Raw genomic sequence first — 15,911 nt, 5'->3', positions numbered from 1 at the left:
CTGTTCTCACTAAGACATCTTGTTCCATGTTCTCAACGAGTAAAGAGTAACGTAAAATTGAATCAGATTTTAATTTATTTTACCTGGTCACACTTTGTCGCATAAGTATGAAACATGCTAAAAGCAGGTCATTAGAAAAATACTTAAAAATAAGAAAAAGAAAAATATAATATATATACATTACTACATTATTTTATATTTTATACTGATATGTCAAGCTGTTATGGGACATAAGTATTGAACAGCATTAAAGCATTTGTCGACATTAAATGAACAATAGAGCTACTTAAAGTTAAACAAGACATCCGATATGATACATCTTCAGACACACAGACAGACAAATAGACACACGTACAGAGAAGACTATCGTACTTACGTTTTGTGTCGGGTTTTTCTTGGGTAGTTGTGCCGTCTCTCTGAGGAGAGCCGTCCCTCGGTATGGCATCCTGTTTAGGGACAGTAGCAGGTGTTGTCCGAGCTGTGGGAATAATTATAGAAGCAATGTTTGATGTGTCCTCCCCCACAAAATAAAGTCATCGCAAAAATTTACCGTTCTTTTGTCCCATTAATCGTGAAACAAATCAGAGGAAATAAGTATTTCTAAAAGACACTGCAATCAATTAAATAATGTAACAACAACAACAAACTCATAGTATGCATTACGCTCCGGTGTCTCCATGACGACGGCAGATAGGTACACTGCAAATATGACCAGGCGCTTAGAAAACTCACTCGCACGCTCGCTCACTCACTCACTCACTGACTGACTGACTCACTGACTGACTGACTCACTGACTGACTGACTGACTCACTGACTGACTCACTCATGCACTCACTCATGCACTCACTGACTGACTCCCTCACTGACTCACTCACTGACTGACTCACTGACTGACTCACGCACTCACTCACTCACGCACGCACTCACTCACTCACTCACTCACTGCATGCCAGTAAGTGTCTAAAATTTATATTAATATGCGAGTGTAAAACTATTGTTCTCTGTATTATCTGACACCCTCCTCACCTGATTCGTGCGGTTTAAAGACCTCAATCTTGAGTCCTGGTAAGAAACAATCGATTCTCTCCCAGGTCATGGCCCAGAGTTGAGCGGCAGGGTCGTCTTCCCCGTCAGTCTCGAAGACACCAGCCGTGTGCATGACTAGTAACATATTCTTCAAAGATTCAGGAATGGCTTCACTCTATTTTGAAAACATTAAAAAAAAAAAGAAAAAAAAAAAGAAAAAAAAGGAAGGTCACAAAGTGTATTTACGGACTGGAATCCTAACTGAACTTGAAAAGAACATTGGTAAAAATTAATGTTTGCAAAATTATCAAAGGAATACTTATCAGTGCAGATTCATTAAATTTCTTTCACAAAGTTCTTTTACAATTTCTCTCACCCACCCTTACAATGTTCTTGTCCACAATAAAGGCACAATTTATCAGTCACGTCTCAACAGTTGAAGAAAATAATGTCATTAACTAAGTTAGGTTGATTTCATTGCTTGATGTCAACTTTATTATAAACTTTGGAAGTTCAACTTGAAGGTTCACAGTCTTGTATCAAGGCCAAGACCTTCTCAAACAACTTCTCTCGGTCTGTACAATTAAAATGGTCCCTTCTGGGGATCTAACATTTGCCACTTTAACGTGCCCCTTCCCCCTCCCTTCCCCCACGGGGACTTCCCATAGGTTGCACCCCACAAACCGACTCACACAACTTGTATAGACAAGTTACCTCACAGGTCACAATTTACTCACCTGTTGGACGAAGAGATTAAGCCCCCTGCCCGAAGACACAATTTTATGACCAGGGCCAAACTGACTCAAACCTGAAATTCTTAGATCCGCAGTCCTCTGCCCTAGCCCATTTGATCACAACGCTCTCCTTATAGTCCTAGATGTCTAAATACATACTCACATACAAAAAACATGAACACACCAATAAGGTGAAGGTATACAATAGCAAATACTGCTAAAACACAAATAAGGGTACTTGTATGGGTGTGGTATGGGTGTGGTAGGTCTCGTAAGGTGATGTTGACTTTTCTCAAGATTTTACAAATCTGATGTGACAATAGTACTGCATCCGACTGTTCAGTTATGTTCAAACGTAGCTGATGGCCAGAGAAACTGAGCTGATAACAGAACCAGCTGTGTGTAGATGACCTGCCTAGACACAGAGAGTCTGACCAGTTTACATACAGCGTGGTGGCCAATTGGTTAAGGCGTTGGACTCGTGATCCAAGGTTTGCTGGTTCGATTCAGGCCTAGTTCATTACGTTGTGTCCTTGGGCAAGATGCTTTATCTCAATTGCCTCTCTCCACACAGGGGTTAAATGGGTACCTGTGAGGTAACTTGTCATTGGGCGCAGCATATAACTGCTGCCGACTGGAGGGATTGTCTCTGGGACAGGTTATCATTGACCAGGGGTAATATAACGTCTATAAAGCGCTTTGAGACCTATCGCTGGTGTAAAGCGCTATATAAAAAGCAAATATTATTATTATTATATCTCTTACCAATAGTTCACTCTTATCTGCATTCATGTACTTGTCCATAAAGTCCAGGATGGTCATCCAGAGAGCGGTAAATGTTGACAGGGAGAGTAGAGGAGTCAAGTGCTGCAGGAAGCCCTATGGAACCACAACCACAAAAAATAAAGGAGAATTTTGTCAAACTGATGAACACAAACATGTTTTTCTTTTGTTAAAGAAGTACTGGGAAATTGATATTTGATGCAGGTAGATGAAAACTTCGACTGGAAGGGGGGGGGGGTGAGAAAATATCAACACTGACATATTTCAAACTTCTTCCCTCATATATTTTTTTTTTTCATCAAAAGTGAAAATGCCAAAAGTTCTCAGTCCTTCTAAAACTGCGTGGTTACTATTTACTTACCTTGCATAGCAGACTGGCTGCCCTCATTCTGGTCTCCTCCATTTCTATTGGATCGTGTGTATTGTTCTCCAAGAGTTTGGCCAGCAGAGGGAATAAGACTTTACTGAAACAAGACTCCCATTCCAATGCAGAGAGTGTTTGAAGGTCATGTACCAACAGAGCCCTCTGCAGATACGTCAGGGCCTGCATGCGAACTTGTTTTCTTGTATCACAACACAGACGGGCAATGCCTGAAAAAACGGAGAAAAAAAAAATAAAGATAAAAAAAACATACAATCCCTCAGTTATTAATCATATCAATCTAAGGGGAAGAAAAACACATTTGATGATGTTGGAAGCTGCGAGGACCGGTTTGCCACTCTCCCCCTCTCCAACCACCCCCCCCCGACCCTGATTTCAAACCCTGTGTTATCTTCTCACCCTATTCTGCCCACTTTACGTTAGTCTGACTCACAACACTCCCTTCCAATATGTTGAAGTGCTTTCATTTTAATCTCTAGACTAAAACTGATTTCTTTTCTGCACATTGCTTTAAGATTTGCCTAAAACAACTTGTGACTTGCACCATTAATTTCATTGAAAATGACAAAGCCTCTTGTTTTCATCCCAAACAAGAAGCAGGAGAAAGAAAAAGGGACAACCAGAGGCTTCATACTTCCCCCAAAAAAGAGAAGAAACAAACAAACAGAAATGAGGAGAAAAGAGAAAGAAAGCAAACTTGAAAAAGACAGACTCGTGAGGTCTTTAACGAGTAATCAGTTATTAGCCGTTGCCGGCAGGGTGACGGTGATCTAGTTGCAGGGTGAAGTGCCCTGGTTTGTGAAACTGTTCTAATTAATGGACCTGATTAGATGTCGAAAACATCCAGACTCGTCTAAACTGTCACCTGACGGAATCCGTCAGATGCCACGTGCCAGACGTTAACCGTCGACGACGAAAGGAAAACATCGCAAAGTGCACACGGGGGGTTGCGTACCAAACAAGTAGGTCAAATAATGCGACGAATGTGTTTTACGTCTCATGAAATTAATTCGCAGACACCTAGAGAAATAAAAGAGTAGCTACGATAGAGAAAAATGTCCTGGAATCGGTGGGATACAGATTAAGGCACTTTGTCAAAAAGTACAATTTCTAGGAGGCTGCAGCATCCTGCAGCCAGCTTAGCCAGGCTGCCTAGGATGTAAACATTTGTTTTGATATTGATTCAGCCTCGCTGCGTGAGATTTTGCAGCTGATGCAGCTAATTCTGTTTGATATAGTGCCCAAGAGGTATGAAGCAAGACAACTCCCACCCTCCCCTATTTCCCTTCCCCACCCCCCCCCACACCACCACCTTCCTTTACGAACATATTCAGACAAAAGTGGAAAAGATAAATGATGTAGGAAATGGGATTTTTGCATTCATGAAACAGTAATAAATACATATTAAATACAATACAAAATACAATACAAAATAAATACAAAGAAATAAATACAAAGAAATAAATACAATACCTTTTAAAGGTCAAAATTTATATTTAACAAAGTCATGTGGGGTGAAGTTGTCTTAAGACTTTAAAAAGCTCACGACTGCTATATTCACTGTACAAAACCCTAACGATAATAGTTACACAGCTCGTTGTACGACTGGTTTTAGTAAAAAATTAGAATAAATAATCCGTGGGTGATGAAACCCGGAAGAATTTGAAGTACGGAGTCAACAAATGAGACTTTTTTGGGTCACCCTTAAAGTCCACGCTTAAAGCAAAGTCAGAGAGTAACATGCCCTTTAAGTCGAGCCCTTTTTTAATCTTTGAGTTATTCAAGTTATTTCTCGACACTTTGTCTAGAATGTACCGGTGGTGCACGGCCTTCGTATGCAAGACATTCTGATGACGGCTAATGTTCTGGTATGTCGAGGAATCTGGGTCATGCAAACACGAGTCTCAAGACGTCCTGCATTTTATGGCAGTTAGCAGCTATGATGGTAAGATATACTATGAATATGCAAGCTTTAAAACTTACTAGCAAACTTACCTACCAAATACACCTCAACTGAACTTGCCAGTTAAATATTAAAAAATATTATTGAGTCCATAAGTGGAGTGTTTTTGTTTTCACTTTCACCTTTTTAGCACAATTTTCTCCGTCGGGTTGAAAATGGTATAAACCGTGGTCTTTAATTAAGATAAATACAAAAATACCACATGTACTACTTTATGTGATGCTTTTTTTGATAGCACGGTATTTTTGTACATTTTGTGGGCAGATTCCTGGGAACAATTTTTAGTATTTGTTTTGACTACCAGAGTGAGAACTCTGTGCTACAAATTGGTACATGCTAAAGGTTTCAACCGTCACAGCCCAGGAATCTGTTTGAAAGATGACATTTGGGCCGCTTACCTTGTAATAATGGACACCAGCATTTTACCCACAGTGCACTGGTTCCTGCATCTATCGTACGATTCCTTCCTTCTCTCTTTTCTTCTTCGGCCCATGAACTAAAGATGGATGCAGCCCTCGTGTGGAGTGTGTGCATCAGATCCAGCAGCTACAAATGAAAAAAAAATATTTGAAAATATAAAAGATACTCAATTCTGTATACATACAAATGCAAGCCAAAAAAAAAGGACTGGATTCCGATGACAAAAAACAGGTCCACTTATTATGAACAAGATGTGCAGGAAGATTCCAGTCTCGATGTCCATTGGCCTAAAATGACCTTTGACCAAATTGGAGCAAACCTCACATAAGGTATGAGAGCCATCAGTGTGTCCTTTCTTAAAACGTTGTATTGACCTCTCCCGACCCGAATTGACCTATGTATACCTTCCCGAAACAATAGGCTTTCTGAACTCTGTATGAGGGCATCCCAAACTACGATTGAGATCGCCCAAACTTCCCTTCTTGACATGTATACAGTATTTACAAGAAGTTTGCATTTTGATCACTGCTGACCTTAAATGACCCATGACCTCCACCAATACAAGTTCATGGAGGGAGGGAGGGAGGGAGGGAGGGAGGGACATATATATATCCAAGAAAATAATATTAATAAAAAGAAAAAGATGTAACTTTAAAGCTATCAAAGGGTTTCAATGCCACAAGAAACACCAGTTAAAGCAAAGATACCTTCATATTTTTATAATTTATTTTTGGACAACTGATCATATTTGATAAAGAGCAGTCCAAAATCTTGTCTGTCACTTCCAGAATGCATATACACGAAAGTCAATTATTAAGCCGACCATCCTCGGCGACATTGTCGTCATCCACGTAGGTATTTTCTCGTCTGTCTGTTTTCCGATTAATGTTAAAATGGAATATTACCCAGCCCCCTCCCCCAAGAAAATGGATAAATACAAATAGAAATCAACATTTAGGCATGCTTCTAGGTATTCATCTAGATTAGAAAATATTGTGGACGAGTGGTTTTAAGTCTGAGGTTATGTCTGACTTTATTCTTGAGCTACAGGGGAGTGGGTTACCTTGTTAATGTGCCAATGGGAATAATTATTACGAGAAACCACACCAAAAAAACCACCAAAACAAAAGCAAAAACAAAAAACACAGGATTCAACCATAAGGCTTTCATACCATGATTTATTTTATTTTTTTATTAACTTGAAACGTTGACACTAAAACGGTTTAATTTGGCTTCTTCTTGCAGATGAACAAAAATAATGACAACAGGGAGTGAAAAATCTTGTAGGACCTCCGACAATAATCTATTAAATACCTTTATGATTACATTTGGGATAATAAGCAGCTAATTACTGAGTGTGGTTCACTTCTTTGGCCTTCGGTATAATTCTTTCCTTAGGGTGGGAAGGGAGGCAAAACAACATGAAATGTGTTAATTTGGTTCGATGTTTGTCAACTAACTGGCGGTTTTTAATCCTTCCAAACTTTCGATGACGTGGGAGTTGATGTGGGAGTCGAAGAAAGACGAAGCATCTTTCCGTTTACATCATGGGCAGGACTTTTAAGTAAACGAAATCATGTCCAAGATTGAAACATATTTAGCAAATCATTTTGGTATGAGAATACAGAGTGCTACATTCCTATCTGTTTACTGTCATGGTCGAGTAGACGACTTGGTCTCTGAAGATAAAAAAGAACTCCTTATTTATAACTGACCCCAAAACGGAATTATCTGGCAAAGTTTATGGGAAGCCAGGGTATTAAGAAGAATATCTAACAAATTGACATGACACAGAGTAGGTGTACTCGGGCCATGTTTTACATCGATACTTACGAAAAGCTTAACAGAATATAAAAGCTTTTTTAATTTGTCGTGAAGCAATGATGCTGATGATCAATTAAAGCTTACCTGAGAGATGTCATAGAATCGTTTTGAAGAACACAGAATAGCTCGGCTCTCAAAAAATGTATCAAATCTTTCTTCAACCTATTCCTTCAAGCCCAAGGAAATATGTGGAAATAACAGCATCCAAGACCAATAATGAAGATTGAATCTTGACACTTGTGGTATCTCACCGTGACATTCACAACAGACAACACCCCCTCCCCCCTGGCCCCCTTCCCCCTGGCCCCCTTCCCCTTCCTCCTCACCTGTACGGACAGAGACTGGTACCCTCCCGGTGGGACATCTTCATCTTCCAGCCAGTCCACCATGCTCGAGATATCTGACGGTACCGTCTTGGCCTTTGTCATTTTGCCTTTTGTCTTGTGTTGACCCTTCTTCCCTTTCCTGTCTTTGCCGGTATGCTGTTTCCTTTGTTCGTGAGATACCTTTCCTGTTGACAGACGAGAAGAGGACAGACGTCACAAAAGTGCTTTCACACTGAAGCGGTATCCTATACATGCTATTATATTACATCGATACACTGCTTTAATATAGAGTACACCACAGCTTCTAATGGTTATAATGTAATTTGTCAACACACTTATTATGGTTCATTGCATAATCGTATTATATTAATATCTATATATGACATATATATATTTATGAATTAAATATTTCTAATACACTGCTTTAATATAGAGTACACCACAGCTTCTAATGGTTATAATGTAATTTGTCAACACACTTAAATATTATGTTTCATTGCATAAACTGCATTATATTAATATATATATTACATATATCTATATGCATGAATCAATATTTCTTACATCACCTAGAAACATAAAAAAACACACGGACAGACTTGGTAGATTCTTTGTCGACCGATAGAGGAGCTTGGAATTTGGATTCCAAACATATATTTCAAAATTTAATGCAATCTGAGCTAACACTATCAAATCTCAGTTTTAGTACTCTACTGGTCAGGATAATTAACACCAGAGGTTAATTAGAGGGATTGTTTTATGGCAGGTCTGAGCCATTTCAAACAAAGTCTGCCAAAAAATGTCTCCATCTCTTGGTAAACCCCTTTAGTCTGCATGGGATATTTTATTGCCGAGAACAGGCATTCTCTACCTGGAGGTAGCCCATAGAGTTATATAACAAATGTTGCACATACCCACCATACATTGTGCGACAGAAATAATTTTAAAAAATAACAAAAAAAGAATGCAATTATATTGAATATGCCAAAACCCTATGACCATCACATGATTGTTCCAGGAATGATACAGAGCATGTTACCATTACCTGTTATTTTTTTTTTAGTTATTAAGCAAAACCACAACGATGGCGATGAAAAATGGTGTATCAAAATATCAGACATTGCGAACATAACATTCATAAAAATATGACATTCAATTTGTGGGACACAAAATCTTTAGTATGGATTAAATCATTTCATAACTCACTTAACTAGGAGCAGATATATGATTGTGACCACAAATAGACTTACTCACTTACTTATTTAGACTGAGTTAACAAATATCTCTACTTTGTAAACGAAAGGCTCCTATTTTTCCAATATATAGTCAAACATATTAGGGCTATAGCGGAATCATGCAAATGAGAATATATTGAGGGCTCCTCTGGAAAACAGTGCTTCTGCACTGAGCAGGACTACCCTCATAAAAGATGACAATAATAAAAAGAACAAAAAAGAAAAGAGCACTGGGCCCTTACCTCCATTAACTGTCGCTTCCACAAACGTCCTGATGGCGTGGATGCATGCTTCGAAGTTGGACGGTGTGACGTGAGCAGCATCTCGGACCAGGAACGCTAGCGACTCGCAGCATTTCTTCAACGCTTTGCTGTCGTGGAATGTTATTTTACTGCTGAGAGCAATCTCAAACTGGTTTTCGGGAATTGCTGATTTGCCGTCTTTGTTCACCTTATTGACCGAAGGTAAGAGATGTAATTAGTTTTTTCATTTCCGAAAAGAAAAACTTTTCATCAAACATTAGACAATTACATGAATTTCCATGGGATGCCATTTTGTAAACTAAACCAATAGAGACAATAAGTAAAAAACTACCCAAAAACTCTAAAAAAAACAAGGATTATTAAGTGATTGGATAGATTGATGGACAGCTATTGCTAAATGGTGTCAATTATGCAAAGTGACATCTAAATGTACAGTGGCATTTAAATATAAAGTGGTATCTAATTATAAAGTGGCATCTAAATATAACGTGGCATCTAAATTAAATGTTGTGTCTAATAAAAAATTAACTGTGGTCAAATGGAAAGGCACGATTTCTAATATTGATGAACAGTTCCATATCCTCGGTGGCAGATATAAAAATACTTACCACGAGCCAACTGCCACTGTTCGTAGAAGCGTCCGATTCGTTGCCGGAGTGAGCGTGTCTGTTCTTGTAGAGTTCACTGTCGGAGGTGTAACCGTGGTCTGTCTCTTTGGATTCCTGGCTGTCAATGGATAATTCACTGTCTGACTGAGCTCCTGCACAAATGAATGAAAGGAAGACCAAATTTCATTGACCAGGAATCATGATTTATCAATTTCATGGATGATTGCTTCCTGATTTCCTGAGAGACTTATATGTTTGATGGACAAATTCTGACTCATGCTTCATCGATGATTCTGACCACAATTACATTCTTTCCTGACAGATAAAACTGACAGAGGAAACAGGAGATGGATGCATCGGTTATCTATCCAAGGTTTGACAGATGGCAGTACAGCAGAGGACCATTAAGAGTTTGGCTGGCAGGAACGTCGCATACAACGGATGCTGTGACTGTACAGAGACAACTCTGTCTCTCTTTACGGAACAAAAACAGAACCCAGGGATTTTGTTCATCAGTGACAACAACCACAAACCTAAAACCAACCCTGGAGAGTCGGATGCGAAATGTCCTGAAGTTATGTAGAAACTGGTAGCATAGGAGATTTGCATGAAGTCAAAAGGGGGTGTAGGTTGGTGGGGTTGCGGTGGTGGGGAGGGGGAGCATCGACATACACGATCAGTGTAGCAACATACAACTACCTCCTCCCCACCCTCCCCCTCCCAACCAAAGGGGTAATCAATTGGTTGTCAAGCTAAGTATCACATAACAATTGTCCGACCTTAACCAACGGTTTAACATCAGAAAAATGTCGGCTACGCATCGTGACATTGGGGAGTTTGCTCTAGACGTCAGAAATGTCGGCTACGCAACGGGTCGTGGGGAGTTTTGGTCTAGAAATATCCGTCAGATATTCCCTGTATTCGAGGGGAATGACCTACCAGAATCCAGTGGATGCTCATGATCTTCTTTGGGTTCCTGAAGGTCCACCCGAATCATGGCTGGGGGGTGAGTGCCCGCCCCGACGCACTCCAAGAGCGTGAAGAGGGTGCACCAGTCCTCCGAGGTGTGAATGTTTGCAGCGTTTGTTCGTAGCAGCTCGTAGAGGCCCGAGGCCACCTGGCGGGAGACCTTGCGCAAGATGGACACCTTCATCATTAGGAGCATCTTAAGGGAAGCCAAGACCTTTAAAAAAAGGTTATTAAAAAACTGATGAACTCAATTGATAAGGGTATTTATTTAAAAAAGGTTAGATTTTAAGAACCACAGAAATGGATTGGGAGCAATTTTTCTTGTCACCTCACTTTGTTCATCAAGCAAAGATCAAGAATGGCCGGAGGCTAATAGCAAAACTTGCCCTCTGGACAACTTGTTCAGATAATTAAATGGCAGAAAACTTGATATTTGTTTGTTTGTTTGGGCTATGATTCCTACTACCCTGGTTTACCACTCTAACCCATACTCAAAGGAACCAAGGCAACCCACACAACAATAACACCCACACTGTTCTATTTGAAGACCAATTACTAAACAGAAGCAAAACCAACTAATTAATTATTCAGGAAATAGAAAGCATTGGACGTTACATAAGACAGACACTGTGTGCGATATTAATACACTGCAAGTTTGTGTACAGGGATATGAGACAGAATCCTGCTTCTTTCCGACGGAAAACATTTCACATCTGGGGCACTCTGAATCCTGCACTTAGACGAGCTGGCGAGTGATTTAGATTTGACACGAATCTATAAAGATGATTCTCCATTTTATCTTGGTCAGATATTCCACTTATTGATACCAGTGTAATTAGATGCAGTTTACAAGGTTAGGAAATGCTTTCGGCCATATATCAATGTTTTGTCCAACTGACCTGGCCCGAGATGTCCTCCTTCCTGAGCAGACGGAGGGCTATACGCAGCAGGCCGACCACCGCCCTCTCAACCAGGTAGCTAAACTCGGATGAAGCTACGATGATGGTGTAGAGGTGATCGCAGATAGTCTGCCAAATGGACATGACTCTGTCTCTGTTTGAAACAAAAATGGAACAGAAATATATACTCTTAGTTGTCGGCAAGATCATTTTCAAACAACCTTCACGGGAGCAATGTGTATAGAGTTACAACTTTGATAATATGGTAAGGTTCTTCTTTATTATTCTACTTTAAGGTTTCCAAATCTTGCATAGCACTGATAGACGTGACCGGACAAATACCCCCCCAGAGAATACTCCCAGGACATCTACCACCCGGACAATTATTTGTATTTGTCCTCGGGGTATATGTCCGGGGGGGGGGTATTTGTCGGGGGTATTTGTCCGGGGGGTAGTTGTCCGGCAACCCTGATAGAACAGTTTAGATTTATACAGATATTGTGAGGTGGAACCTTGAGTAAATTTGCTGACCAAAATGCCAAAAATTGTAAAAAACAGTGCTAAAATATAACAGCAGTGTTAAACATATAACCTGGATGTGATATCTGCGTTAAACATATAAATTGGATATAACAGCAGTGTTAAACATATAACCTGGATGTGATATCTGTGTTAAATATATAAATTGGATGTAACATCAGTGTTAACATATAACCTGGATGTGATATCTGTGTTAAACATATAACCTGGATGTGATATCTGTGTTAAACATATAACCTGGATGTGATATCAGTGTTAAACATATAACCTGGATGTGATATCTGTGTTAAACATATAACCTGGATGTGATATCTGTGTTAAACATATAACCTGGATGTGATATCAGTGTTAAACATATAACCTGGATGTGATATCTGTGTTAAACATATAACCTGGATGAGATATCAGTGTTAAACATATAACCTGGATGTGATATCAGTGTTAAATATATAAATTGGATGTAACATCAGTGTTAACATATAACCTGGATGTGATATCTGTGTTAAACATATAACCTGGATGTGATATCAGTGTTAAACATATAACCTGGATGAGATATCAGTGTTAAACATATAACCTGGATGTGATATCTGTGTTAAACATATAACCTGGATGTGATATCTGTGTTAAACATATAACCTGGATGTGATATCAGTGTTAAACATATAACCTGGATGTGATATCTGTGTTAAACATATAACCTGGATGAGATATCAGTGTTAAACATATAACCTGGATGTGATATCTGTGTTAAACATATAACCTGGATGTGATATCTGTGTTAAACATATAACCTGGATGTGATATCAGTGTTAAACATATAACCTGGATGTGATATCTGTGTTAAACATATAACCTGGATGAGATATCAGTGTTAAACATATAACCTGGATGTGATATCTGTGTTAAATATATAAATTGGATGTAACATCAGTGTTAACATATAACCTGGATGTGATATCTGTGTTAAACATATAACCTGGATGTGATATCTGTGTTAAACATATAACCTGGATGTGATATCAGTGTTAAACATATAACCTGGATGTGATATCTGTGTTAAACATATAAATTGGATGTAACATCAGTGTTAAATATATAACCTGGATGTGACATCTGTGTTAAACATATAACCTGGATGTGATATCTGTGTTAAATATATAAATTGGATGTAACATCAGTGTTAACATATAACCTGGATGTGATATCTGTGTTAAACATATAACCTGGATGTGATATCAGTGTTAAACATATAACCTGGATGTGATATCAGTGTTAAACATATAACCTGGATGTGATATCTGTGTTAAACATATAACCTGGATGTGATATCAGTGTTAAACATACAACCTGGATGTGATATCTGTGTTAAACATTTAACCTGGATGTGATATCTGTGTTAAATATATAAATTGGATGTGATATCAGTGTTAAACATATAACCTGGATGTGATATATGTGTTAAACATATAACCTGGATGTGATATCTGTGTTATACATATAACCTGGATGTGATATCTGTGTTAAACATATAACCTGGATGTGATATCAGTGTTAAACATATAACCTGGATGTGATATCTGTATTAAACAAAAACCTGGATGTGATATCTGTGTTAAACATATAAATTGGATGTGATATATGTGTTAAACATATAACCTGGATGTGATATCTGTGTTAAACTTATAACATGGATGTGATATATGTGTTACATATAACTTGGATGTGATATCTGTGTTAAACTTATAACATGGATGTGATATATGTGTTAAACATATAAATTGGAAAAAAAGAACGGTGGTAACAAACAAGTGCGTTAAAGCAAGTCTGCTTTGAAACATAACAAACATATCCTTTGATAATTTGGATACAAACATATCCTTTGAAGAAGATCCTGTTAGGATCGAACCCTCAGGCCAACTTACTTTTACACATGCTTTGAAACATGAAAGAGTTAAGATGAAAATAGCAGATGAAAACCACAATGTTAAAGGTAAAAGTATAAACTTACAGGTAACATCAGATATATCACAGAGGTAACATAAGTATTAAGCATATAGTAAGGTGACCGGATGTCCCCGATTACCGGGGACAATCCCCGGATTTCATGTACCGTCACCGGAACAATAGTATCTCCGGAAATGTCCCTGAATATACCCAAACTCAAAAACATAAGGCCCTGAATTATTTCAGTTTCACATTCTTGGCCTCCCGTCCGTATGGCGGGCTGCTTTGAACCTAAGCTGTGATAGGTTACAGTTATAACATAAAGTTCATTCAAGGCTCCCAAATGAAGGCAAGCCAAGATCATTGAGAACAAAGCATAAATCCATTGCGATGAATTATTGGACTTCCATTTATCTTCACCTGTTTGGTATTTGATGTTTTATCTTGGACAAAATACTTGTTGAATAATAGGGCTTCCATTTATTTTCCACCTGTTTGGTATTGGAGTTTTATCTATTTTTATTTTTATCTTGGACAAAATACTTGTTGAATTATAGGGCTTCCATTTATCTTCACCTGTTTGGTATTGGGAGTTTTATATATTTTTATTTTTCATCCTGGACAAAATACTTGTTTCAGTGAATGAGTGTTCTAAACTTGGAAATTTGATCGTTCTCATATTTGTAAAAATGGAAGTCGCAAAACACAGAGAGATCCTCAAAATGCCACCCCTCCCATTCAACGTACAGTGTAGGTACTATTCCTTGATGTCAACAGGGGGAGGGAGGGGGAGAAGGGAGGGGATTTCAAGGGGTGTCAAATACATATGCCCAAAGGGTAACATCAAGTGCTGAACTTTTTGAAGACCCAGCCCAAATCTACCATCATAGGGTCAAACACACGGGCAGAAGATAAAACTGTTGAAAACTGCCAGAAATGAGACTTCTAGACCCTTTAAGAAGTAGTTGATCATACAGCCAGGCTGTGCCACGAGCTTCGTCACGAACCTGTTTTCTAGAACGAGACTAATCAACATCTCCAGGTTGAATACCGCTGCCTCCTCGTCAAGTGCTGCCCCTAAGGATTCGGAATCTTGCAGTGACGCAAAACAGAGAGCTTTGACCAACTCCTGCAAGGATTCCAGTCTCAAGAATTTACTCTCTGTGATCAGTAGTTCTGGTTGACAATCCTAGAAAGACAAAAAAGATTATTATTTTTTTCACTTTTTTTTTTTTTTTTTTTGGGGGGGGGGTACTTATTCCACAGACCATTAAAAATTTCATTTTACCATTAAGCTGGTGATTTGCCAACAAAAATGAGCCCTGTCATTAGAAAGAAAGGTTTGAATGAGAAGAGAACTACTGGAAATCTGATGAACAAATTAACATAAAAAAAAGATAAAATTTTTTTGTTTTACTGCCTAGAGCGGCAGATTTTGACATTGGCCAATCCTGTAGTCTTTTGCACTGATCTAGTATGAAGCCTTCATTAAGACAATCGACCCTGATTGAAAAGACAATTATTCCAAAAAAAGTCCTTAAACATAATTTCTTTTACTACATTCATTTCGAATTAAAAGAAAACAATGGAGAAATATGACTGGGAAAATCATATAAAAACAAGATAACAAAGAGATTTATTGCCAAAATAGGATTCGATCCAGTGACCTAAGTTACGGCAAATTTCCTTAAACATAATTCATTTTACTACATTTATTTTGAAGTAAGAAAACAATGCAGAAATATGACTGGGAAAATCATATATAAACTGTAAGAGAACAAAGAGAATTTTTTGCCAAAATAGCATTCGAGAAAGTGACCTCAGTGTTACAAGCCCTGTGCTCTACCAACTGGTGGTGATTCCTATTACAGCTGGCAATTCTTTGGTGGGAGGTGTCCGGTCAGAAGTCATGGGTACCACGCATACCATGTAACCAGGGATCACATCAAACTTGCATTAAAATAACCCTTTTTGCCATTGACCTCTTTTTC

The 15,911-nt window shown here is 38.6% G+C and overlaps 1 protein-coding gene across 2 annotated transcripts in view; it reads right to left on the bottom strand.

Moving 5' to 3' along the window:
• Nucleotides 1-15,911, bottom strand: part of LOC139968906 (Golgi-specific brefeldin A-resistance guanine nucleotide exchange factor 1-like) — a 47,486-nt gene that overhangs the window by 5,709 nt on the left and 25,866 nt on the right. For both annotated transcript variants that reach the window (XR_011793578.1, XM_071973519.1), the window contains exons 24-34: nt 14,928-15,109; nt 11,434-11,587; nt 10,505-10,748; nt 9,566-9,717; nt 8,937-9,144; nt 7,460-7,644; nt 5,288-5,435; nt 2,906-3,135; nt 2,527-2,640; nt 1,028-1,202; nt 377-478 (exon numbers count right to left, since the gene is read on the bottom strand). Coding sequence is in view for 1 of the 2 variants with exons in the window: in XM_071973519.1 (XP_071829620.1) it covers nt 377-478; nt 1,028-1,202; nt 2,527-2,640; nt 2,906-3,135; nt 5,288-5,435; nt 7,460-7,644; nt 8,937-9,144; nt 9,566-9,717; nt 10,505-10,748; nt 11,434-11,587; nt 14,928-15,109 (1,894 nt within the window). In the remaining variant the exon portion in view is untranslated. The remainder of the gene's footprint in view (nt 1-376; nt 479-1,027; nt 1,203-2,526; nt 2,641-2,905; nt 3,136-5,287; nt 5,436-7,459; nt 7,645-8,936; nt 9,145-9,565; nt 9,718-10,504; nt 10,749-11,433; nt 11,588-14,927; nt 15,110-15,911) is intronic.

Source organism: Apostichopus japonicus, chromosome 6 (assembly GCF_037975245.1).
Source record: "Apostichopus japonicus isolate 1M-3 chromosome 6, ASM3797524v1, whole genome shotgun sequence".
Lineage (NCBI taxonomy): Eukaryota > Metazoa > Echinodermata > Holothuroidea > Aspidochirotida > Stichopodidae > Apostichopus > Apostichopus japonicus.
The sequence above is the reverse complement of the archived record's forward strand: the minus strand, read 5'-3'. Positions and strand labels throughout refer to the sequence as shown.